Below are 25,045 nucleotides of genomic sequence, written 5' to 3'. Positions count from 1 at the left end.
GCTGTAAGTCTATTTTGTGGTAGCCTCAATCCCAAGTTCCTTCTATAATCTCAGTAACTAACATTCATCTTTGAGATTGTTGTGGAGAGGTCTCTCCACCGAGAAGGAGGAATTGCTTAGCCGGTCTTTGCCGGGGTTCGATCTACCGAAGATCAAGGGCTCGTCCACCTTACGGACACGCCGAGGAGTAGGGGCAAGTTATCCCCGAACCTCGTATATTCTCGTGTCTATCTTGTGTTTATTTTTCTCTTGTTTCCGCTGCATACTAACCGTTTGTAGGAGAAAAACCGTTCAAGTTGCGAAAAAGAGCTATTCACCCCCCCTCTAGCCATCTCCAAGTTCCAATAGATACCTCCCAGGGGAAGGTTGCGAGAGGGTAACCAATGAACCCTGTATATTACCGAATAAGGGGTCGAGCTAATGATCATAAACAAGCTCTTCTTGGGATGCAACCTAAGGGTTTTTAGTTTCTTTTCTTATGTTCATACATTTCCTTACTTGTATAGTTTTTGTTTGTTTCAGCAAATTGCTAATAAAATTTACTATTTTTGTAGGAAATTTACAAGACCCAAAACCAATAAAGCTGGGTCGTTCCTCATAGGCACGACTGTGCCTCCTAACAGGAAGGCCCCAGCTTGAGGTTGTGTCCAATGGACACGGTCGTGTCTAATAACAGAGCAGGGACAGGCTCAAGCCGTGCCTACTAGGCACGACCGTGCCTCTCAAAAGAGTAGTCACTTGGCCAGGCCGTGCCTTTAAGGCACGACCATGCTTGCTCACCAGAATAACACCCACCCCAGGCCGTGCCTCCTCTAAGGCACGACCATGTGAGTTTTCCCGAGGAGCAACCGACTCTACTCGTGGCTCATAGGCACGGGCGTGCCCAAAGTCCAGAGAAGCAACTGCTCTAGGTCGTGCCTTATAGGCACGGCTGTGCCTCTCGCCCTATATAAGGCACGCGGTCGTGCGTGCCCTAGTACACGGTCGTGTGCCCCAAAATAGATCAAGCCGCTTTCTTCTTCCTCACTCCTTTCTCCTTCCAAACTCCTCTCAAACCCTACCTCTTCACTCCTTTTACTTCTTCTTCACTTCTCCACCTTCTCTACCTTCTCCACTCTCAGATCTATAACAAAAACCCTAGATTTGCTCTAGCTTGCTTCTTCTCTCTAGATCTAGCATTACACTACAAAAATTACTGAGAATAGCGACGGACTATTTCGGTCGCTATTCGGTCGCTAATCGAGATTAGCGACCCATTAGCGACGGAAACAACTCGTCGCGTGTTTTTCCGTGGTTGACGTCACTTTAGCGACGGATTTAAAAATTCCGTCGCTAATTAGCGACAAAATTTTTTAATCCGTCGCTAATTAATTAGAGTCAGAATTTAAATTCCGTCGCAAAAAACAGAGACGGAAATTAAATTGTCACAAAAATTAGCAACGGAATTTAATTTTTGTCGCAAAAACCAGTGACGGAAATTAAATTCCGTCGCAAAAAATAGCGACGAAATATTAAATTCAATCGCTAATTTACGACGGAATTTAAATTCCATCACTATTTTGCTAAAAAAAAATAAAATTTTATTTATTTTTAGGGAGCAACATCATTAAGAGATTTCGTAGATCTGGAGGATCTGACGAAGGAGATAAGCCGGAAAGGCGAAAAGGGAAGGAGCCTGCCAAAGAAAAAACTCCATCGAAAGGAAAGAGCACCGCTAAGGACATGAGAAAGAGAAAAGCCTCTGAAGGGATTTCTAAGAACATCCATGGTATCATCTTCTGGAACGAAGATTAGAAGGCAAGGTATAACTGTTTAGTTTTCCAAAAAATTCTTTGCTCTCGATATGTTGATACTTATACTATGGAGGCATTAGGAATTAAGGATGATCTTAAATGGATGTTGGATAACTTAGGTTGGATAGACTTTATGAATTGTAGACATCCAACATACCTAAGAGTCACGTTGGAATTCCTTAATTCCCTAGAGGTTTACGTTACTTCTGATGAAAACTACAAAGGAAAGATCAATTTTAGATTGTTTAACGAGGAATACAAGTGGACCCTAGATGATTTCAATAATTACTTAAGATTTCCAAGAGATAAGACTAGGAAATTAGACAAGAGGTTTAGCAGTACCCGATGTTGGAAAATGATTACGGATTCTGAAGAACCCTATGATCCATACAAGTCTAAAGCCTCGATGTTGCAAAACTCCGTCTTTAGATATCTTCAACACGTCATGACCAAGACTATTTTTGGTCGAGCCGAGAGCGACAGCGTGGTGAGGAAAATAGAACTGTATTGTATCTGGGCAATGCTTCATCAGGTAGAATTTGACTCAGGGTTCTAGTTCTTTCAAAACCTGATCAAGATAGTTAAATCCTCAACTGGAGTAATAGTAGTTGGAGGCCTCATCACAAACATTGCTGTCTGTTTGGGTTGCGAACTGGAACACTTAGAACCTATCATTGATAACTCCAAGATTGATATTGCCACATGTTTGGCGATGAAGATGATTTGTAAGTTCGAAGGGGGATACGCTTTTAACAGAGCATCTGGATTTCCATTTCCATTACCTAATCTCTCAAGGACTACCATTAGAAAGACCGACAACTAGATCTTATGTTCTCCCATTCCTAGTCATTTCTCCACTCCTATATATGAACCAGGATCAGAATATTCCCAAGAAACCTCATATCATCATGAATCATCTTATCATGAACCTTCTTCCCCTAGAGCTGAGCCTACTAGGCATTCTTATGCATATGGTGAGGTAGGCTCGGCTTATAATTTTTTTACATTTCGTAGTTCTCTAGATACGCTCCATGAAGAGCACTTAGCTTACCAACGTCAGTTGGATGAGTATAGTGCTATGACTCAGGGGCAGTTTAGAGAAGTACAGGATCATTTCAGTAGAGCGGATGAGTTCTACTCTTCGGTGAACGATTTCATGAGACACCAATATGGGGAGTGGAGGAGAGAGGAGGAATTTAGTAGGTCTATAAACCTAACTCGCCAACAGGTTGCTTCATTATACAAGTATCATGAGAGTCTAGGCCTCCAGATCAGCCCAGACTTTTACTGGGACTCGATCCTCCTAACCAACCCAGACTTCTTGCTGCGACTCAGTCCTCCTGACCAGTCCAGACTTCACCTGGTGCTTTGACTCTACCAAGTCTTCAGCCTGATACTCCAGATCAGGATTTTTCAAGTGCCTAGCTTCCACTAGGACTTTGCTCAAACCTGTGCTCCGTGCACACTTAGATCAACATTGTTAGCTCAACAACACACTTAACTTGAACCTAGTGCCATTATCAAAATTAAAGTTCGATTGTCTGGTGCTCCCTGCACCAACATTCTCCTCCAGTTGATGTGCACACAAAGAAGGAATTCAATATGTGATTACAGTGGCTCAGGCAAGGAAAAGGAAGGAGATTTGATCTCCTTCCCTGATCTGCCAATGAGCAAGAAAAGGCAAGGTATTAGGGTTTTGGGGTTCGGTTCTTTAAGCAAAGGTTGGCGGTTTGTGGCTTGAGGTGTGTGAGCTCTGTTATTGCCTCTTTTCTTGTCGCCCCTTCCTGCCCTACTTTTGCCAGTTCACGTGAGGAAGAGCACAACCTGCGGTTCATTTTCTAGCTGTTCTGGTTGCTGAAAAACACCCCTACAACTGAAGCTTCCTCTCGTGACTTGCTTGCTACTACCAGCCTTGCTTGCTGCCGCCAGTCTAGCTTACTGCTGGCATCCAAGGAGCTGTTGCAGCCGACCAAGGAGTATTGTCTTCTTCCGTTTGCTGCCACTTCCTATTGCTTGCTTCCGGAGCTTGTGTTTCACTACCGGAATTCAAAGTTTTGGAGGTCTTCATCATCACCGAAAAAGTTTCAGCTCGTGCCTTTGAGAAGTCACCAGAAATCAGATTACTGGAGATCATTAGAAAACCCTGGAAATGAAAGTAACGTGTGTTGTTGCACATTTTCAATATTAGGTTATTCTTCTGTATCGACCGTTGCTGATTCACGGCTAGTACCGCAACCAACAACTTGACTCGTGTTTGAGAAGCTATCCAGACCAAACTTGGCATGGATCACCGATAGAGATAAACCTCGAGCAATCTGATTAGTACATGCCATTTTCGCTGAGCGTCATACGTCAAGTATACGTAGAATAAATTTATTATTCTAAAATTTTAATTTCCAGCTATTGCACAAACTTTGTTGTATCTTGCATGTGTGGTTACGAGTGTTGTAATAATTTAGATTATTATTTACTTTTTCTTTCATTGTGTACGTTTTTAAAACGAATAAACACGTGCAACGTACCGGGTCGATCCCAACAATGGTATTAGAGCCTGGCTATGCAAGCGAACGTGGAAAAATTATTTTTTGTATTATAGTTTGTATATTAGGAAATATATAATTTAATTAAGAACTTTTCTAATTATAAAAATATGTGGTTAAATTTAGAATTATTTTCTAATTTAACTAAAGGATCGCGATTCATGAAATTAGATCCTTAAACATATTTTAACAAACTATAATTGGAAAGTCATAATTAGTAGCCATAAATATGTCATGCCATATAAAATTGTCATGTTTAGCTGCATTAATTATGTCATGCCATAAATGTCATGTCATGTAGATTTTGCATGAAAAGAGGATGAGACTGAAAATCCATTATTCAAAATATTAAAGCTAATACCTTCATTAATATGTTTTGAACCAGAACTTGGTTTCTGATTTGGGTTGTTGGACTCTCTCCAAGCCCAAACTTAAAATCAAATATGTTCAAACCATAGAGACTCGATCTCGTGATTAACGGGTTGGCTTTGACTTGAAGCATTGACTTGTTGGACTCTCTCCAAGGTCAGTGTGGATAGAGGTGAAGTTGGGTTGTATGTATACGATGCATATGTGTTAATGCGTTAACAACCCGATGTTTATGTCGATATTCAATTAGTTGATAGCATAATGTAATAGTTATGTATACGCGATATATAATTGACATACAATGCCTACCACCGTAGCTAAGAATGACTTGTTGGACTCTCTCCAAGGTTATTCTTATTTATGATAGATATCAACCCATTGGAAAAAATTAATTATCTCCCGAATCGGAGTAAGGGCTCTCGTATTCGTAAAATAAATGGGAATTATTTATATATGTAAATTGTTTACAAATATATTTCAAAACTCATCTCTCATATATGCTCGATTTGTTTTCTTTCTTAGGTTAATCGTTTAAGAATGTCGTCTTTGAATTTGTGTATGATTTTGGATATCAATAAGTTGATTGGCCTTAACTTCCTGGACTGATATAGAAATTTGAGAATTGTTCTCAAATTGAAAAACTTGCCTATGTCCTCAACGATCTTCTTCCCGTATCCTTGGTAGATGATGCAACTGATGACCAAAAGTTGTCCTATCAAAAACATCTGGCTGATTCTGAATTAGCTAGCTGCGTCATGCTAGCCTCTATATCACCCGACCTGCAAAAATAACATGAGCATATAGATGTTTATACCATTATTTTTCATCTTCGTGAGTTGTTCCATGAGCAGGCGAGATCCGAACGGTTCGATGTCTCTAAGCTCCTCTTTCGCTCATGAATACAGGAAGGTACACTACAACAAATATGACTTTTCGCAGCGCGTCATCAACGGCGCACAATTAAAGTGTGCTGTTAATAATAGTTTTTACAGCGCGCCTAATTAAGTGCGCTGCGGAAAATATTTTATATTTTACAATTAACAGCGCATAAATAATAGTACGCTGTAAATACTATTTTTTACAGCGTACAAAAATTATACGCTGTTAAAAGGCTATTAAAAAAATTATTATTGACAACGTGCATTGATGTACGCTGTTAAAAGGTTTTAAAAAATTATTATTGACAGCGTGCAAATGTACGCTATTAAAAAATTTAAAAAATTATTATTGATAGCACGTATGAATATATGCTGTTAAAAGAAATTAAAAAAAATATTAACAATGTGCGTATGCTGAGCTTTTTCCCTCCCGCTCAGTGCTTTTTCTCGCCTATTATTGGCAGCGTAGAAGGATACGCTGTTAAAAGGGTTAAAAAGTTATATTTTTACTCGTGTTTCCTCGCGCTCGGCTAGGTTTCCCCGCTCCGTCGCTCGCTCAACCTATTCCTCTCCCATCCCGCCGTCGCTCCGCCTATTCCTCTCCCATCCTGCCGCCTTCCAACCGGAGATCTCCCCGCCCTTTCACGTCTTCCTGCCTTGTCCAGGATCAGGAGGAACCGGACCGAGCAGTTGACCCTGCCCCCCAACCGCCGCCGCAGCCGCGACAAGGCCCGCTTCGCCTGTGACCCGGTATTCTTCTGCTGGGTCCTCGACGCGCTCGGCCGCGACAAGGCTCGCTTCGCCAAGCTTGACCTCGACGCTTTCCTCGCCCTTTTTGCCGCCGGCGACGCCGCTTCCGCCTGCAGGGGCGCTGCCACCTCCAATGCCCTCTCGCCATTGCTCCCAAAAACTAGGGTTTGATCGGTGGTTCCCTCTTTCCCTTCGTACAACTCCAATGCCCTCTAGCAATTGGGGATTTCTCATCAAGCTCCAATCTTGACGTGAAAATGCCCTAGCTGTGAAGGATTGGTCCTGGTTTCTCGAGTTTTTCTTCGGAATTTCTCGTCAAGTTGAGGTTTTGTACTGACAGATTTTAGGTCCATCAGGGAGAAGGCGGCGATCGGAGAAATTCACTGTAAGTTTCGGCTCTTGCTTCGGATTCTGGACAGATTTTCTTCTGTAGACTTGAAGCTTCCTCTTGTATCCCTTTGGTTTGGATTGGATCTGCATCGAGGGAGGTCGCTGCGCTGAGCAGAACTGAAGATTATCCTCTTCGTTGGAGATCGTTTGGAATGGCGAAAGAGGACTTGGTGGAGCTCAAGTTTAGGATCTTTGACGGCACCGACATAGGCCCAAACAAGTATGAACCTTCCACCACTGTCGCCTCTCTTAAGGAATTCATACTCGCACAGTGGCCTCAAGGTAACTCCTTGGTCTTCTTCTTATCGTGGTGTCGTTGTCCTTTCACTTGATAGTATGAGATTCGTTAAATTTCTCGTATTGGCGACGAATTAACTACTGTAACTTCGTATCCTGTTGTTTTTATGGTCTAGTTTTGTAGATTGGTGATTCTGTTGCTTCACCTTTTTTTCTTAATGAGTTCATCTCAGTGTTTTTGCTATACATTTTTGAGTGTTCGCTTCGAAACATTATCATCATGTTTGTGGTTCATTCCTGTCAAGACCATAACCTGTTTAGTTGCAATCTAGGATGAATTCGCATATCTCAACACCTTTGGTTAACATTTGTGTTTTAACTGAGACTTGAAATATGGTTCTGTCAGAACAATTGGTGTTCATAACAAAAGCACTGATAATGAAGAGGAAGGAATTTTTAAGCAAGGCCAAGTTCATATTTCATGCAAAGGTAATTTCCTTCTGCAGGCTTGTCATTGAATAGTTCGCTGGAGAAATTTTTAAGCAAATCACACCTACTAAGCTTGAAGTCATCATATACCCAATTCCCTCTGATTACTAGGTAATGTTGAAGTGATACACGGCAGAACTTGCCTCTCAATATAGCCAACTTCCTACCAATTACTATGGTGTCACATGTGAGGATCTTTGGTTTGATTAACTATTATGGAATATATAGTAGCCTATGAAGAAATGGACTTCATGTAATAGCTATGTTTAGGAACAAACTCAAGGAGTAAGTTCATAGAACAGAACTTGGTGAAGTATAAAACATAACTAACTCCTTACAATTTTACAAGTGTCGTCATATTGTTGTATGAAGCTGGAATGCTGCCACTGAAATTATTGTTATCAAGCTGACTACAGACATAAAAGAAAACAGTAGTGTCACTTGGAGTTAAACATTATTTTTGAATAAAAAAAGATAGATTAAGATGAATATCCTTTGAATTGTGCATGTGCTACATGACTAGTCCAGAGTTCAGGCATCTAATGAAAGCATAACCAACATTTTCTTTTTCTATTAGAATCTTCAAGTCTTCCTCTTAATGAGGTAGGCTTCACAAGTATTGGCCCAACCTTTCCTTGAGAAGGGGAAAAATATCAGGATCAAATGCCCAATGTTCTAAGCTATTAGACCAAAAATAAAGATCATTCAGCATACAATATAATATTACACTCAAACTCATGCTTATGTAGTAAGTACAACAATGCAAAACACCAAAATGCAGCATTAACCTAAGCAGTCACATGTAGATCCTACGGTTCCAAGCAAAATATAACACCTGCAGGGGCGCTACCACCTCCAATGCCCTCTCGCTATTGCTCCCAAGTAGTTTGGTCTTTTGCTTGGATATGCTGATAATTGAAAACCACTCAGTTTGTTTTATTTGTTTGAGTTGATGTATTATCTATCTTATAAATGCGCACTATTGTTCTCTTTGTCCTTGCTGCTGTATGATTTTATTCGCTAACATTGACAGAGTGCACTTTCGGAGTTTGTTAAGCCAGATGTTGTCCAACGGCTACAAAGTTATATTCTTGATTTTGTTCCTGTTCTCATGTGCATCAGGTATTGTCATATTAGGCTTATAATTTCCTTGTGCAACTGCAATCTGCTTTACATTTTCATTTGGGTTGGGAATCAATATTTGCTGATTCCTATATGTTTTATCTTACAACATTCACTAGATTCAGACTATATTTTAAGTTCACAAATAATTCAGTTGTTGAAGTTTTTTGCTACTTAGTTTACCATACACAAATCATTGGGTTTCCTATCATCAGCAGGACAATTTAACTAGCCTCTATAGCTATTTCTCTAATTTTCTATCCTGGTCATGCTTTCCTAAAAAATGGTAGTTTTCATAGATTAAGATATCATCTTTGTGCTCATTGGTCAAGTAGACAGGAACTATGACATAGAATGCCTTTGTTTATTCATCTCAGGTAGCAGTTGTTGATATGTTGTTTTGAAATAAATCAAATTTTTTGCTTTTGCTTAATTTCTTTCTCCCTCTCTAATTGTGGTCAACTGCTCTAATATGATTTCTTCTTACCTATTGCACTGATGTTACTTCAAATTTGCAGGTGCATATGTAGGGATTAATATCGGCACTCAGATGTCGTTCCAAATGCTGCACTCGTATGTAGGGATTACCAAATGTTGCACTCGTTCTCGTTCCAGCAATGCAGTTCCTCCAGTCTGCTCTCCTTGCCGCAAACCTCAACTTTCATGATCCTCTTCTGGAGAAGGGCAAAGAGAAATTCAATAGAATGCAGGCGAAGCTCACGTGACGGGAGCGAGGCTGGAGATATCAGTGTTAAAAGGGATTTAAAAAGTACTATTTGTAGTAAAGATGAATTTTTGTTACTAGTTTGTATTGTTTTATCCAACTAAATGTTGATGGTTATCTTTGATATATATTATAATTGTTTGAGTTCTAATTTTATAATTGTGAATGTGATATTATAATTTTATATGATATTTGTATGTGGTATTTGTGTGTTGGATTATAAATGTTACTTTGATTTTATAATTATTTATATTTTTATTATATTTGTGTATATAGGTATATTGTATTTTAAAAATGTAACTAACCACAGTGCGCGCTCGCGCGCTGCGGATGCACTTATTCGCAGCGGGCGCCCACATGCTGCGGAAAGCGCGCATGCACTTTTCCGCAGCGCGTGGCCGTATGCTGCGGAAAAGTGCATCGGCAGCACGCGGTTGCGCGCTGCGGAAAAGTGCATCCGCAGCGTGCGGCTGTGCGCTGCAGAAAAGTGCCTAACTTTTAACAGCATGGAGTTATGCAGCATGCAATGTGCGCTGCGGATAGACTTTTTGCGCGCTGCGGAAAGTAATATTTGTTGTAGTGGTACATCTACAGTACAACATGTATTGAAGATGTACGGGTACATTGAGAGGCTAGGATCACTTGGTTCTGCGATGGACCACAAGTTAAGTATTGGCTTAATTCTGCATAGTTTACCCAGAAGTTATTCACACTTTGTGATGAACTATTGGATGAACCGAATCGAGTCCACGATACCAGAGATGATCAATATGCTATATGTTGGGTTTTTCGGGCCGCAAAAACTCGTTTTTTGCGTTGCGGAAACCCCGAAAGTCCCATGCCACCGGATCCGTGCGAAATAAAATTTTTCACATACTTGTTTTCTATTCCTAGATCTACTCTAGATCTACATGTAAAGAAGCCTTTACCCTCGATGCGTGCCCTTCGCGTATCCTGCTTGTCCAAAATGATGCCGGATCTCGAGAACGTCAAGCGCCGCTCCTCTATTGGTATCCACACGGACAAGGAGTGGAGAACCGAAAGCTTAGAGTGTGCTAGCACTCCTTCTTAGTTTCGGCAAGGCTTGGAGAGGAGAGGAGAAGAAAAAAACTCTAAGGAGAGAAAGAGCACAAGAGGCTTAAATGAGAGAATGAATTCTATTCTTTCCTCTTTGTTTTTTGGCCGGCCACTTCAAGCTTCATCAAGACCATTTAATCCTAATTAAAAGCCATCAATTTTTATGAGTTACAAACCTCCTTTGTAACCCTCATGAGGTGGCAACCCTTGATGATGTGGAGCATCATCATTGGCCACCACTTATGCCACCTCAATTTAAAGTCAATTGGTCAAGTCAAGCATTGACCATGAGGTGGCATAAGTCAAGTCAACATGGACTATGACATGGCAAAAGTCAAGTCAAACTTGATGATGATGTGGCACAAAGTCAAGTCAAACTTGACCCTTAAGTCAAGTCAAACTTGACCCTCAAGTCAAGTCAAACTTGACCCTTAAGTCAAGTCAAACTTGACCATAAAGTCTTCCTTCTCAAGTTAAGTCAAACTTGACTTCTAATCTCCCAAAGTTGATCAAATCAACTCAACTAGTCTAGTTTGGATTACACTTAACCAACTTGATTCATCACATGAATCTAATCATCTTGGTTCATCATATGAACCTAATCTCCACCTAATTGTCCTTTGTGTGTGACCCTATAGGTTCTTGTAACGTTGGTAATGCCTCTAAACTGATTTAGAAACATAAGTAGTGAGCGGTATCTAGCAACACATCACTACTACCCAAGTTACAAGAATGTTGAGATCCAACATCACCATTGTGACTACTAATTGTGACTCTTCACAATATGTGACAATGTCCTTATATCCTTGATATCATGATTGATCAAACCGAGGCATAGACCGTGTCATCCTCTAATCAATCTATGTCTTGAACTCCAAGTAGACTCACTACAATCAAACGAGCTCAACATCACATGTTGACTCATTTGGGCATGGTCATGCACTTTAGTGGTCTCACTCTATCAAGAACTATGATATCACTCCCGTTATATGGGAGGGATAGATCCCATCTGTATCACTCACATCCCTCCGCATAATTTGTTACATACCCAGTAATCGCCTTTATAGTCCACCCAGTTACGGGTGACGTTTGACGAAGCCAAAGTAAGCAACTCCTTATGTAGGGAACCATGGTGACTTCAGGTCCAAGGACTAATAGTCATACTAATAGCCACATGAGAAAGTATATGACACTCATATAACGATCCATGATACTTTCTCATGGCGGGTCATTCGGTATACATTCTCCAATGCATACCCATGTGTCAACTTGATATCTCATATCCATGACTTGTGAGATCAAGTCATCATGTTGACCTACATGCTAGTCTCGTCGCATTAACATTGTCCTTGAATGTTAATACTTGACTAGGAATAATTTAGAGTAGTGTTCTCTATATCATCTCACTATCGATTCAACCAATCGATTGATATAGATATGAACCATCTACTCAAGGACGTTAGTATACTTAGTTATTTGGCACAAATACAAGTAAGTATAATAATCATAATCAAATTATAAATAAAAATATGATACAATGAGTCCATACAACAATCATCATATGATTGGCTCTAGGGCTCTCACTAACAAATTTGGACTGAACCACAACTAAAGCAGAATTGAACCCAGTTCAATTCAAATGGCCGAGTTTAAACAACTTTAGCAAGGAATGCACAGTGTCCGTGATTTTTGACACTGTTCATCTTCGTTCTTCGCTTTCCCACATCATTTTTCTCATCATTTTCACGCGGCCAACCTCGATTCTTCCATTCCAAATTGATTTCCGGATCCTAGAAGGCGATCACAAGCTAAGCTCGGCATCAATTTTGATTGGGATTGACTAGTGAGGGTTTCACAAGAGATTCTGTTCCGTCGCGGATTTCAACTGGGATTTCTTAATTTGAACCGATCAGAGCAATCAAAAGCATTTGGGGGTTCACCAAAGGTTCTTGAGGGTTCTTGAGCTTAAAATTGCAAGTGATCAGAAGGATATCAACTGGATTTACAAAATCTTGGATTGGCTCTATTCGGTGTATTGCGAGAGGGTTTTGAGTGCTTCATTGGATTGGATCCTATTTCATTCAAAGCTGAGCTGAGCTGAGCTGAGAGGTTTTCTTATGAGATTTCTGGTCTAGATCAAGTCTTGTGTGACGACAAGAAGGCGATCGATTAGGAAGGGAAGGATTAAGTTCAATTTCTGATTTCCTTGTTTCTGTTATTTCTTTTCTGAAATCGTTTCAATCAGATCTATTCCAAGATTCTTTAATTCATTTTGTTTTGTTAATTCATTAGCTTGAATTGTTTGTATAGATTCGTATTCATGATTTCTTTGCTACATTCTTCTGATCCCTGATACTTGCATTCTCTCTGCCAAGTTTGTAATTGTTCTGTTTCAGAGTTGGTCACTATTCAGTATCAGCATGTTTCATGGTTTAGCTAATGCATCTTTAGGTGTTTGTGTTAGCCAATTGAATTTGATTAGTTAATTTGTTTTGAATGTGAGATTAGATTAATTGAATTCCTAAAATTTGTGCAAATTGCTTAGTCTTGCATTTACTTGTTACCATGCATTGCATTTCATGTTTCAGCTGCTTACTTCATTGCTTTGTTAATGTTTGAGTTTTGCATTTGGGTTCCATATTCATTAGTGTTGAGTTCTGATTCCCTTCAAGCTGAGGAAATTGAATTTATATTTCATAATTAGGGATGGCATGTTTCAATGATAAATGCATAGGTTTGATACCTTGAATTGTGTTGCATTTATAGATTAGTAGATAATTTGTTTCAATTATTTCATTTCATTCCTGCATTAGTGTTTGAATTTACATTTTATTTGAAAACATCAAAATAACAAAAATCAAATTCATTTTCAAAGAAAACCCAAAAAGAATTATTTCTAGCTTGAATTCAACATTCTTCTACTAGTCCTAGGAAAAATACAATTTGAGGCCCCTATACTTCATTTGTTTTGTGAGCTAAGGGTTTTTAATTATAAATTTAATTTGAGGTTCACTCATGACACTAGTTGTGGGCTTATCAAATTTTGACGTTGTTGCTGGGGACTTTACTAGTAGAGTTGTTTAATTTGAGCTTGTGCATATTTTTATTTTTCCTTATTGTTGCTTTTGCTTTGATCATTGTTGGTTTATGACTAGGTCTGCAGGTGGGAATTTAGTTGAGTTTGATCTAGAAATTGAGAGGACTTTAAGAACTTTGAGGAAGCAAGAAAAAGTTTCAAGCAGACCCATGGCAAAAAATCACAAAACTATGAAGGAGCTTACAGCACCTGATGATGCTTATCAGTATTCTTGCATACCTTACCCAGAGTTGGATGGAGATTTTGAGCTTAGATCTGGACTCATTCATTTACTTCCAAAGTTTCATGGGCAGTCTGGAGAAGATCCTAATAGGGCACTTACATGAATTTCATATGGTATGCTCTACCATGAAGCCTTAGGGGATTTTTGAATAAGATATTAAGTTGAGAGCATTTTCATTTTCTTTGACTGGAGCAGCTAAGGATTGGTTCTATTATTTGCCAACTAGACATGTTGCAAGCTGGATTGACATGAAGAAGGCATTTTTAGAGAAATATTTTTCTGTATCAAGAACAACAATTATCAGAAAAAATATTTGTGGCATTCAGCAAGTTATGGAAGAGACTCCTTATGATTTTTAGGAAAGATTCAAGATGTTGTGTTCAAGTTGTCCTCAATATAAAATCAGTGAGTAATTACTTGTTCAATATTTTTATGAAGGTTTACTTTCCATGGATAGGAGCATGATAGATGTTGCAGCTGGAGGATCTTTAGTGAACAAAACCCTAGAGCAAGTTAGAAAACTTATTTCAAATATGGCAGAAAATTCACAACAATTTGGGAATAGAGCACTTACTACAAGAAGGGTTAGTGAAGCTCAATTGGTTTCAAATGAACAAAAGAAGATCAAGAACTCATTATTGGAATTGACACCTTTAGTGAAACAAATGACTTTGAATAACAAGAGCAAGAATCAAAATTTTCCAATAGCTTCATCAACAAATCAAGCCATGAGAGTGTGTAGCATTTGTTCAAGTCAAGAGCGCAACTCAGATTTATGTCTTAATCTCCAACAAGATGAATCATTAGCCGCTTTGACTAGAGCTCAATTTCAACAAAAAAATGACTCATTTTCATCTACTTATAATCTGGGATGGAAGGATCATCCAAATAGCAATCGCAAGCTATGAACCAAGTAAAAAAAACTCATGTTTTATTTTATTTTCTCTTTATTTTTCGTTGTCTGCTTTGATAAATAAAATAAATTTTACAAAAATGAGTAAAAAAGAAAACAAAATATTATTCACCTTCTCTAGCATGCTCATTGATCCTACAACTTTCACAATTTGTCATAAAGCTTAAAGGGTCTATCATAATTCACTTTATAAGTTACAGTTAAAGTAGACACATCGGTGTCCTCATTCTTTTCTTTATCACACGGAGCACAGATCACATTAGGATGATCACATTAGGATGAATTCCTTCATGATCATATGTTGGGATAAGAGGATTTGTATATGCCAACATTCATCGTAGTGAAATCAAAACTCTAGAATTGTCTTCCTAATAATTTTCTCGTTTTCCTTTGATCATTTTTGGTTCTTCGCACTAACTCATTCAACTTCCATTTTTCTAGATAATTTATTTCATGAACATTTTGGTACATGAAGCACAAGATAGTTTTTATTATTTGATGACACTATATGCTTGCGGTAAGACACACATAACTTGTCACTGGCAATAGGTATAACAAGTTGGGATCTTGCAATGAGGGGTAGGATTTGATCCAACTCTTTAGACGTGAGTTCAATTTATGCAAATAAGTATAACACGAAGAAAATATAAAAATGTATTTTTTTAGGTTATTAGAAAGAATAATTAAAATAACAGCAATATACTGGAGCAATTAGCTGTAACTTTGTGTAACTTAATTAATAATAAAATTAAAAGTTCTATGTAAATCTCTTAAATAATGAAATTAAAAATAAATCGGTAAATATCTTCAATTCAATTTGATGGATAAATTTATAATTACCAGGGTTTAAATGTTTAAACCATAGAAAGAGAATAAAAACTAAAATTAATATATTAAATTCATAACTTATTTGTATATTTATAGTAATGCAATTTATATTAATTACTATGAGAAATAATTCAAAATCAAATTTTAAATCTTAATAAGAATGAATATTTTAAAAATCAATTTTATATAAATTATATTTTAAATTTATCATAAATAAATATTAAAAATTAAAAAAGATCTATATAGTCGATGTCAAATTATTAAGACAAATATAGCTTGATGACCTGATGTTGTTATCAATTATACAAATATAATATTTTTAATATATCAGGCTAGGCGGTGGTTGAGAAGCAACATTCAAAGCTGTAATGTAACAAGAGAATCTCCTGGTTTATATCTTAATCGTCTTCAAGAATCCAAAACCAGTATTAACATTAACCCAAAAGATTGGGTTAATAATGGATATCTGCCAATTTAGTTAATAGAAAACAAGATTAGTACACATCACATGCGTACAGGATTACGAAGGACACATCAACTTCGATGGTTCCTAATCAAAACTATGTTGCTTAATCAGTTGTTTCTCTTGTACAGAAGACCAATTTTTGTTTGGAGATGGGCGTCTTAGTCGCTAAATCTACGACCAGGTGTACATCAAATCACCATATAACGATCTGTGATTACCCAATTAATTATTTAACCCAATCCAGTCTTTTGATATTTGAGCTTATCATAATGTTGGCCGAATAAATAATATGGCGTCGAGAATGACATTTATTCCTAACATGTTTAATCAATGGTCCACGTGGGCCCCCACCTGATCATTCTTCTTTTGTCCGCGGCAAGAAACCTCCACGATCATCATCATCCTTGTTATCTAACATTTCTAAAAAACAGTCTTGCAAACTCAAAGGTGAGGAACCCATTGCTCTCCGTATTGTTGTCACTTTGAAAAACAAACAAATTTATAATTTGTCTTCAAAATCGTCTAATTTTGACACCGCCACCAGCTTAATTAATTAAGGACATAATCCCTCAGCTGCCTCACCACCACCCACCCTTCATATATCGACCACCCCTTGAGGAAGAGCATCCTTTAGAGAGTGAGAGAGACGTTTATCAACAACAGGATTAGCCCATGCCCTTCATGTGGTTAACAACTACTTTAGAGGAGCATGAAAACTATGTTAATGCAGGATATTTAGCTTCTGTCCCGCTTGCAATTCCTTGTTCTTGTGAAGGGAATTGAGAGAGAGCTAGGGGTACCCTTTATAGATGAGGAGTTACAGGTTAAGGTTATCTGCGTTGTTGCCTAGCTCTTGGCTCAACAAGCTCAGAATCAAGGGCAGAGAAAAAAGGCAAGTGATGGAGCAGTACATAGGGCAAGACCAAGCTACAGCAACAGCACAAACCCCCGAAGAACAAGGCCGCATCTCCAACAGAGCCTCCTCCTACATCCCAAGCAAAGACAGAAAGGAAAAGCTTCTGTGTTCCACCATGAACACCGAGGCATCACCCGCTCGTTCCTCTGCTGCCGATGAGTTACCTCGGAGATTGAAGCGCACACCGCAAAGAATGGCTACGAATCCATGTGCTGAGGTCGTCGTGTCTTCCAACTGTCACTGTCACGTGTCTTCTTCCAACGGCAACATGGTGAAGAAGTTTAAGGAACTGGAGGTGATACCGGAGCTTGACAAGCTGCCACCAATTGTAACAAAGCCAGCGAAGGAAGCGATGCACGAGCCGGCGTCAAACGGCAAACTAATTCACTCAAGCAGGAGGCGGCAAAGCTCGCCGAGGATTGGAATCAAAAGGGTGAATGATTACAGGAAGCAGAGCACAGCAGCACAAAGGGTAGCAACGCAGCAGAAGAAGTCCATATTGGAGAGTTTGGTGGTGATGAAGTCATCTGCAAATCCTTTGAGAGACTTTGCAGAGTCGATGATGGAAATGATCGTGGAGAATAATATCCAGGAAGAAAATGAGTTGGAGGAGCTGCTAGCGTGCTACCTGTCACTGAATGCCCAAGAACACCATGAAGTCATCATGAAGGTTTTTGAGCATGTCTGCTTTGTTCTAAGTAAGATGAAATGCAACTGAAGTAATTAACCTAAATAGAATGTAATTTATACTAGAAGTAATATGTTAAGTTATCTTTCAGTGTAAGCGATTTGCCTCCTTTCTCTCTCGCTCTCACGAAGAATCAAATTAGCAGAAAAACTGTCATTTAGGGAATCTGTCATTCAACAGCCATGTATTTTGATTTAGTTCACCACATATAAAAGTATTACACTAAGTTGTGTCGTGGAGTTTACATACATTGTGAAGAACTTGCTAGTTGTCAAGTTAATTACTCAATTCTATCGTAGTTATAGCATGAAAGAGGGACATTTTTTATCTTTTATTATACTTATTTTCATAGCTTAGCTTAGCAAATAATTAATTTTCTGCTTACAGTTTTGTGTTTTCTTTTTGTTTGTTTGCGCGCGAGTGAGTCATAAGTCATTCTCACTAATCAGAATTAGTCTCGTTCTAAACACCCTTTTTTTTTTTACAGATCAATAGGTGCCACAATTCCAAACTTTGTTTAAGATCTCTCCATCTCTATAGGGGACCCCAATTAACAATTTTCTTTCATGAGAAAAGAGGAATACATGATTCCTTTCTTTCAGGACAACAAAGAGAGAGACCCCCATGTTCCAGAATTATTGTCATTTTCTCTCATTTCAAACTTCACTTCGTGATACCAAATACATTTTAAAGATAAGGGACCGCCATATGAGTACTTCGGTGGGGTTTAAAGCTCAAGAGCACTCTGTTTCATATCAGAGTTCGGCCTAAGTGTAGATGTTGGACAATCTTGTTGTTAGACATTACAAGGGAAATAGTTGAATTGAAATTTAAATTCAACTTCAATATATCTATTGGAAGACCTATGCAGATAATCTCAATTTATCAATGGAATTGATTTGACGGAGCTTTTCTGAATACTTCCCGAGTCAGAACAGTAATCGTTGAGTTGCTCCCGAGTGCTTCCTGAACCCAAGTGTAAAGCAGAGTGCCGAGTAGCCTAGTGTTTAGCTCGCCCGAGTTAGTCAAGGTCTCTCACATCCAGATGCAAGTCGTCCGACTACTAAAGAACGAGTATCGATTTGTCGAGTTGGCTAAGTAGCGGAGTCTCCGATTCGACCGAGTACTCCGAGTGCTGAGTCAGCCAAGAGCTAAGATTGTTGGGTTGCAAAGTGCAGGTGCTCAGGATGAGATGCCAAGTGGTCACTTTGCTTGAGTGCCAAGTTTGGGTAGAAGTTGCCCGACTGCCGAGTGGAATGTCGAATGCTGAGTCAGAAGAGAAGTCTCTCAACTATCGAGTATTGCTTGATTGCCAAGTGTTTAGATGTGGAGTTCAGGTTCTTGAGAAAGTACTACCGAGTGAGTTTCTGAGTGTGCGAAAATTGAGAAGTCAAGGTCTGCGTTCAATGTAGTCTCCTTAAAACATATTTGCTCCACCTCCGGATGTGCTTTGAGGTTGTCATGTGTCGTCCATTTCCCAAGATACAACGACAAACTATGATTCACACCAAGCACTGATGATCACGACGAATTAAGAGGTACCCAAATGTTACCATGGGAATTCTACTGAGTAAGAGATGCACATTAAAGAGAGCGAGGTGGTACATAGGTGGATGGAGATTCTCTTCTTCTTTTGCAATAGCTTTTGCAATCCATGTTATTCTACTAGATCTGGTTAACTAACACTTAGACACAAAACCTCTAAGTCAACACTATCTCTACAACCCTAAGACACATAAGCATAAATTTCTTGTGGTTAATAAGGATGTCCTAAGGGAGTGTCTGTTGGAGATCGGAAGATGGCTAGAGAGGGGGGGAGTGAATAGCCACTCCTTTGAATTGATTTTTCTCCTACAATAGGTTAGTACGCAGTGGAAATAGGAAGAAAAATAAATCAAAACCGATCAAAGCTAACACAAAGGTGTACGAGGTTCGGGGATAACTTGCCCCTACTCCTCGGCGTGTCCGTGAGGTGGACGATCCCTTGATCTTTGGTAGATCACACCCCGGATGAATCCGGCTAGACAGTATCTCCTTCTCGGTGGAGTGACCTCTCCACAACAAATCTCAAGAATATAAAGTTAAGCACAGAGATGAAGAAGGTTGAGGCAGTTATCAGAACAATAACAACTTACAACACCACTGCCTCAACTCAATCACAAAACCTCAAGTAGCAGAAGATCCTCCCGAGAGCAAGAGCACCAGCACCTTGCAGCACCTCAGGCAGAACTCAAGCAAGAGCAATGGACGCAAGTAGAGAATCACACCAATTCACAACACACTATTTTAGCCTTGGCCTTTCTCTACTCCTCCATCCCCTTCTTCTAGCCTCTTCTGCTCATGCAACCGACACCTGCGCCCTCCTGCACACTGAGGTCATTCTCCTCCAGTTGCTGAGCCATCTGAGCCCTCCAGCACACTGAGATCATCCTCCAGTTGCTACAGTTCAGGTCTGAGCCCTTTATCCAGAAAACCAATATCCGACAAACTACATCCTCCAAGCCTTGACTCTCCTGCTTTCATTTGAATTCAAACATCTGGTTAGAGATTCATTAGCGAAGCAAATCCAAGTATCAGAACCAGAAATCAGAATGAGAAAGCCACGATAGCTTAATCGATCAGACCATCGATTAAATTCGCAACTTGAATTAGAAACATCGTAATCGATCAAGACATTCAGAATCGATTACCACATTAGCTTAATCGATCAAAGATCGATTAAGCTTCATTTAATCGATCAGGTGATCGATTAAATCGCAAGTTTCATCCTCAGGAAAGCCCGTAATCGATCAAGGAATCGATTACTTTTGTCCATAATCGATCAGAATCGATTATGGTGGATAATATCGTTCGCAACTGCTCTGTAATTCTGATCGACTAACCTCCATTGGTTAATCGATCCACCCATCGATTACATGAAGTGAATTTGATTCCATACAATATCACTTGGTTAACTCGTGTCTCACCCGAGCCAACCCCGATCATGTATTAGAGAACAGGCTCCCAAGCCTCCTCTGACAATGATCCATCTGGTCCAGAAGACAGGCTACCAAGCCTTCTCTGACCATAGTCCGGTACAGAGAACGAGCTACCGAGCCCTCTCCGACCATCTGGTCCAGAGAACGAGCTACCGAGCCCTCTCTGACCTAGTCCGGAGAACGAGCCGGATCTGGTCTAGAGAATGAGCTACCGAGCCCTCTCTGACCTAGTCCGGAGAACGAGCTACCGAGCCCTCTCCGACTCCATCTGGTCCAGAGAACGAGCTACCGAGCCCTCTCTGACCTAGTCTGGAGAACGAGCTCTTGAGCCCTCTCCGACTTCATCTGGTCCAGAGAACGAGCTACCGAGCCCTCTCTGACCTAGTCCGGAGAACGAGCTCCCGAGCCCTCTCCGACTTCATTTTTCACAGGTGATAGTCGACTGATACGGTAAGATCAGTCTACTGATACTAAGTTATACGCCTCACATCGACTGATACGCCTCAGTCAGTCTACTCGATTTAAAGCCAGTCGACATATCAGTCGAGCTTCACATCTGAAGGAGATGGACTCGACTGGATGTGTTCATCAGTCGACTGTCATCAATTCCTAGCAAGCAAAAGGTAAGATGATTCGACTGATCTACCACATCAGTTGACTAAGGGCAACATCAGTCGACTAACTTAAATCTGTGTCAACATCAAAACAACAATCGGGACAAACTGCATCAACAATCTCCCCCTTTTTGTTGTTTGACAACACGATTTAAGTTTAGGTCGGAATATCCAAACAGCAAGTTGCATCAACACTTTCCCCCTTCATATATGTAAGTAAGGAGATCAAGATCCTCCCCCTACAACAATTAAGTTCATTACTTTGGGAGTAAGAGTTAAGTTCATATATGTAAGGAGATCACGATCCTCCCCCTACATCAATTAAGTTTATTGCTTTGGAGAATAATTCCCAAACTTCAGTAACCATCCTCTCCCCAATTCCTAAACTTAAGTCCATCCTCTCCCCCTTTGTCAAACACCGAAAAGGGTGTAGACTGGTCATCAAATCTCACCAACTCCCCCTTAATCCAAACGTCTCTCCCCCTTAACGCATTAACGAAAAGTAGTAAACATGGGAAACAGACACAACATAAGGGAGAAATAGGCATTAAGATATGATATAAAAATATATAAAACAAAATACGTGAAACATATAAGACAATCATACAGAAAATATCTAAACATAACATAGTAGAAAGCTACATAGTCAAGAACAGTGAATATAGTCAAAGTCACATGCATCACACAAGTCAACAGACAAAACATCATCAATCAGGGTAATACGTGAACTCTATCATGTCGCCACTAGGATCCGTAGATGGAGCTGAAACATCAGGTGCAGGAATGTCGGCTGTAGGAGGTAAAGGAATGTCGGCAGTAGGAGCACTACAGGAGGGCTGCGGAGGCGGATGACCGCTCATCCAAGCGTGCATCATGTCGTACATGCTGGTCATCTGGCCTCGGATCTCTGAGAATCCAGAGTCCATCCGTGCTCCAAGCTCTGAAAATCCTGTGTCGATCCGTACTCCAAGCTCGGAAAGGCCAGTAGTGAACCGTGTCTCCAGTGCCTCAATCTGAGCTTGATAGTCTGGCTCCGCCACGTAGTCTGGATCATCCTCATCCTCAGCACCATCTGCTCCCTCATCAGCGGCTGGATCCTCTACATCCATAGCAAGTGGCGCAGCAGCCTGTAATGGAAGCGTCCCTGGTGCTCTCCCGTCCACCCATCTCACCTCCCCGAACCGTGTAGTGATCTTGGACTTCGAGAAGGCTCGAACTCCAAGTCTAGAATATTTCTTGGTCATCTTTTCAACCTTGCCCCTAGTCACATTGATGCCCATATACTCTAACCACCCGGTGATGATGTTGTCGTAAGGCATGTGTACTTTGCCGTTCACCGGCGAGGTATGATGGATAATAGAAGCAAAGATATTAGCGGTGATGTCAACATCAAGCCGCTGAAGGAGGGCATAGACCATGAATAACTGGGGAGGTCTAATGACAGCTAAGGCTCTAGAAGTGATGGGCAGAATACAGTTGACAACGATTTTGAACAAAACATAATCCTAATCTTTTTCTCATAGGATGATGCTTCCGACAATCAAGTTGTGCAAGAAGAAGAAGTAGTAGAAGAAGAAGAATGTGATTATTCCTACTTGCTCTATGATGACTTTGGTCTTGTTTGCCATATTTATGGAGTAATACAAAAAAACATAGATACTATATTTGATTACCAATGGACAAAGGTACTAACATGCAACTAAAACTTTTATAGTTATATCTTAGCTTAGTTCTTATTGATTTTTTTTGTAATTTGGAAGACATGTATGCTAACAAAATTAGAGCTAATGCAATCTGAACTACGAACGTTAGCTTACCCACTTGTAGCCCTTGTTTGTTTGGCTCCTCAATTCTTATTTATTTATGCTATTTCTAAAACATTCTTCTTCAATATTTTTGAAGCATGTTGTCCTGGTAGATGCACATGATACAAGTTTAAATATAGATATTACTTATATATTTCATATTTCAAATTGAAGGGACAAAAGAGGATGCACTTACAAAAGCACTTGAGACGGGAGAAAATGTCAGGCGTGTGAGGGGCATTGGAGGTCATATCAAGCCAACAATGTATTTCAAAGTTGGTAGAAGCATATTATGTAATTAAGTCTATGTAATGTATTATAAGTAGTTTGCATGCCAGACAATGGTTTTGTAATAGACAATGGTTTTGTATATAGAAGTCATTTGGTAAATATAATAGACAATAATTTTGTATATGAAAAATACAATGATTTTTATTTATTGCTAAAAATATTTATTTCATTTCAAAAGACAACATTTTTTTAACTGTGAGATCAAAAAAAAGACAATGCTTGTTAAACGTTGCAAAATTTAAGCAATTTGGAACAAAATTACAATGCTTTTTAAATGTTACACAAGTGTTGTCGATGTTAAAAAACGTTGTCTTTGAGTGACCTCTTTTATAACAGTAGATTTACAATGCGTTTTCAGCCAGATTGATGATGCATTAAAAGCATTGTCTATTAGCTTTTTTCTTGTAGTGGATATTTAATATCCATTGGTAATTAAAGGAAAATTAAAATATTCGTTACTAATTAGCGATGAATATTTTAATTTTATCACTAGATCTGAGACAGAATAGTAAATTTCATTTATGATTTTAGCAATGAAACTTTAATTTCGTCGCTAATAGTAGCAACGATAGTTTAATTCCATCGCTAAATAATGTCAGCGATTGATTTTTTAGCAACGATAATAATCAATTTCTAATTGGTCGTTATTTGGGAATAACAACCAATTAGCCACTAAATATTCTGTCGCTACTTGGGTTTGTTCTTGTAATGATAAAAGTTGATCGAATTCCAAGAACCTAAGGGAGTCCAAGCTATTTGAGGCTACTGAGTCATCGTCATTCACAGTCGAAGTGGATGAAGTTTGCATCCATATCAGAAAGGTCTGTGTGATCAGAAAGGCTTTCAGGTGATCAGAAAGGCTTTCAGGTGATTAGACAAAGTGACACATCAACCGTTGACAACTTTAATTTCGTCGCTAATAGTAGCAACGATAGTTTAATTCCATCGCTAAATAATGTCAGCGATTGATTTTTTAGCAACGATAATAATCAATTTCTAATTGGTCGTTATTTGGGAATAACAACCAATTAGCGACTAAATATTCTGTCGCTACTTGGGTTTGTTCTTGTAATGATAAAAGTTGATCGAATTCCAAGAACCCAAAGGGAGTCCAAGCTATTTGAGGCTACTGAGTCATCGTCATTCACAGTCGAAGTGGATGAAGTTTGCATCCATATCAGAAAGGTCTGTGTGATCAGAAAGGCTTTCAGGTGATCAGAAAGGCTTCCAGGTGATCAGACAAAGTGACACATCAACCGTTGACAACTTTATAAAAAGATGGCTAAGGTAATGGTTTTAGAATATCAATTCTTCTATCCTCTACTACTTTCTCATGCTTTCTACTGATACATTGTGTTTGTACTCTTCGAGTTCGAATCGACAACATCACACTTGTAATTTCCATTTTTATTTTGTTATCATACATCTTACACTTTGATTATAATAATATGTCTAACTCTAGATTTTTGTTAAAAGATTTTCTCCACCTCCAAAAGTTTCCATAAAAAGGAGATAGTTTAATAGAATCACTATTTTTTATTAAATTCATTGCAAATTTAGTTATTTAGTTATTTATCATTTGCAAGTTTAGTTAACTTAAGATTTTGTTATTTTAGTGAATTATAAGCTAGCTACTTAGATTATTAATTACATTTCTAACTTAGTTTAATTCAATTTATTCCGTTGCTTATTTATTTCATTTCTGCTACTTACTATGATTGATTATTTATTATTTACTATCAACTTGTTAAAATTTATATACGCTATTCACCCCTATAGTGTAGACAAGATCCTACACATTGATTCATTGATCTACCTCATCAAGATTGATTTTGCCTTACCCGATCAACTAACATC

The 25,045-nt window shown here is 39.1% G+C and overlaps 1 protein-coding gene across 1 annotated transcript; it reads left to right on the top strand.

Moving 5' to 3' along the window:
- The first annotated feature begins 16,549 nt into the window (after positions 1–16,549).
- Positions 16,550–17,698, top strand: LOC141830232 (transcription repressor OFP3-like). Its single transcript, XM_074717717.1, has one exon. It carries the CDS (start codon positions 16,706–16,708, stop codon positions 17,528–17,530), a length of 825 nt encoding a protein of 274 aa, XP_074573818.1. The 5' UTR covers positions 16,550–16,705; the 3' UTR covers positions 17,531–17,698.
- Positions 17,699–25,045: the final 7,347 nt, after the last annotated feature.

Source organism: Curcuma longa, chromosome 5 (genome assembly GCF_044706935.1).
Source record: "Curcuma longa cultivar G26 ecotype Majalengka, Jawa Barat chromosome 5, ITB_CL_G26_1.1, whole genome shotgun sequence".
In the NCBI taxonomy this organism is placed as follows: Eukaryota; Viridiplantae; Streptophyta; class Magnoliopsida; order Zingiberales; family Zingiberaceae; genus Curcuma; species Curcuma longa.
The sequence above is the reverse complement of the archived record's forward strand: the minus strand, read 5'-3'. Positions and strand labels throughout refer to the sequence as shown.

Coding starts and splice junctions, on each gene's coding strand:
- LOC141830232 (XM_074717717.1), top strand. CDS start 16,706: ATGAGGAGTTACAGGTTAAGGTTATCTGCGTTGTTGCCTAGCTCTTGG.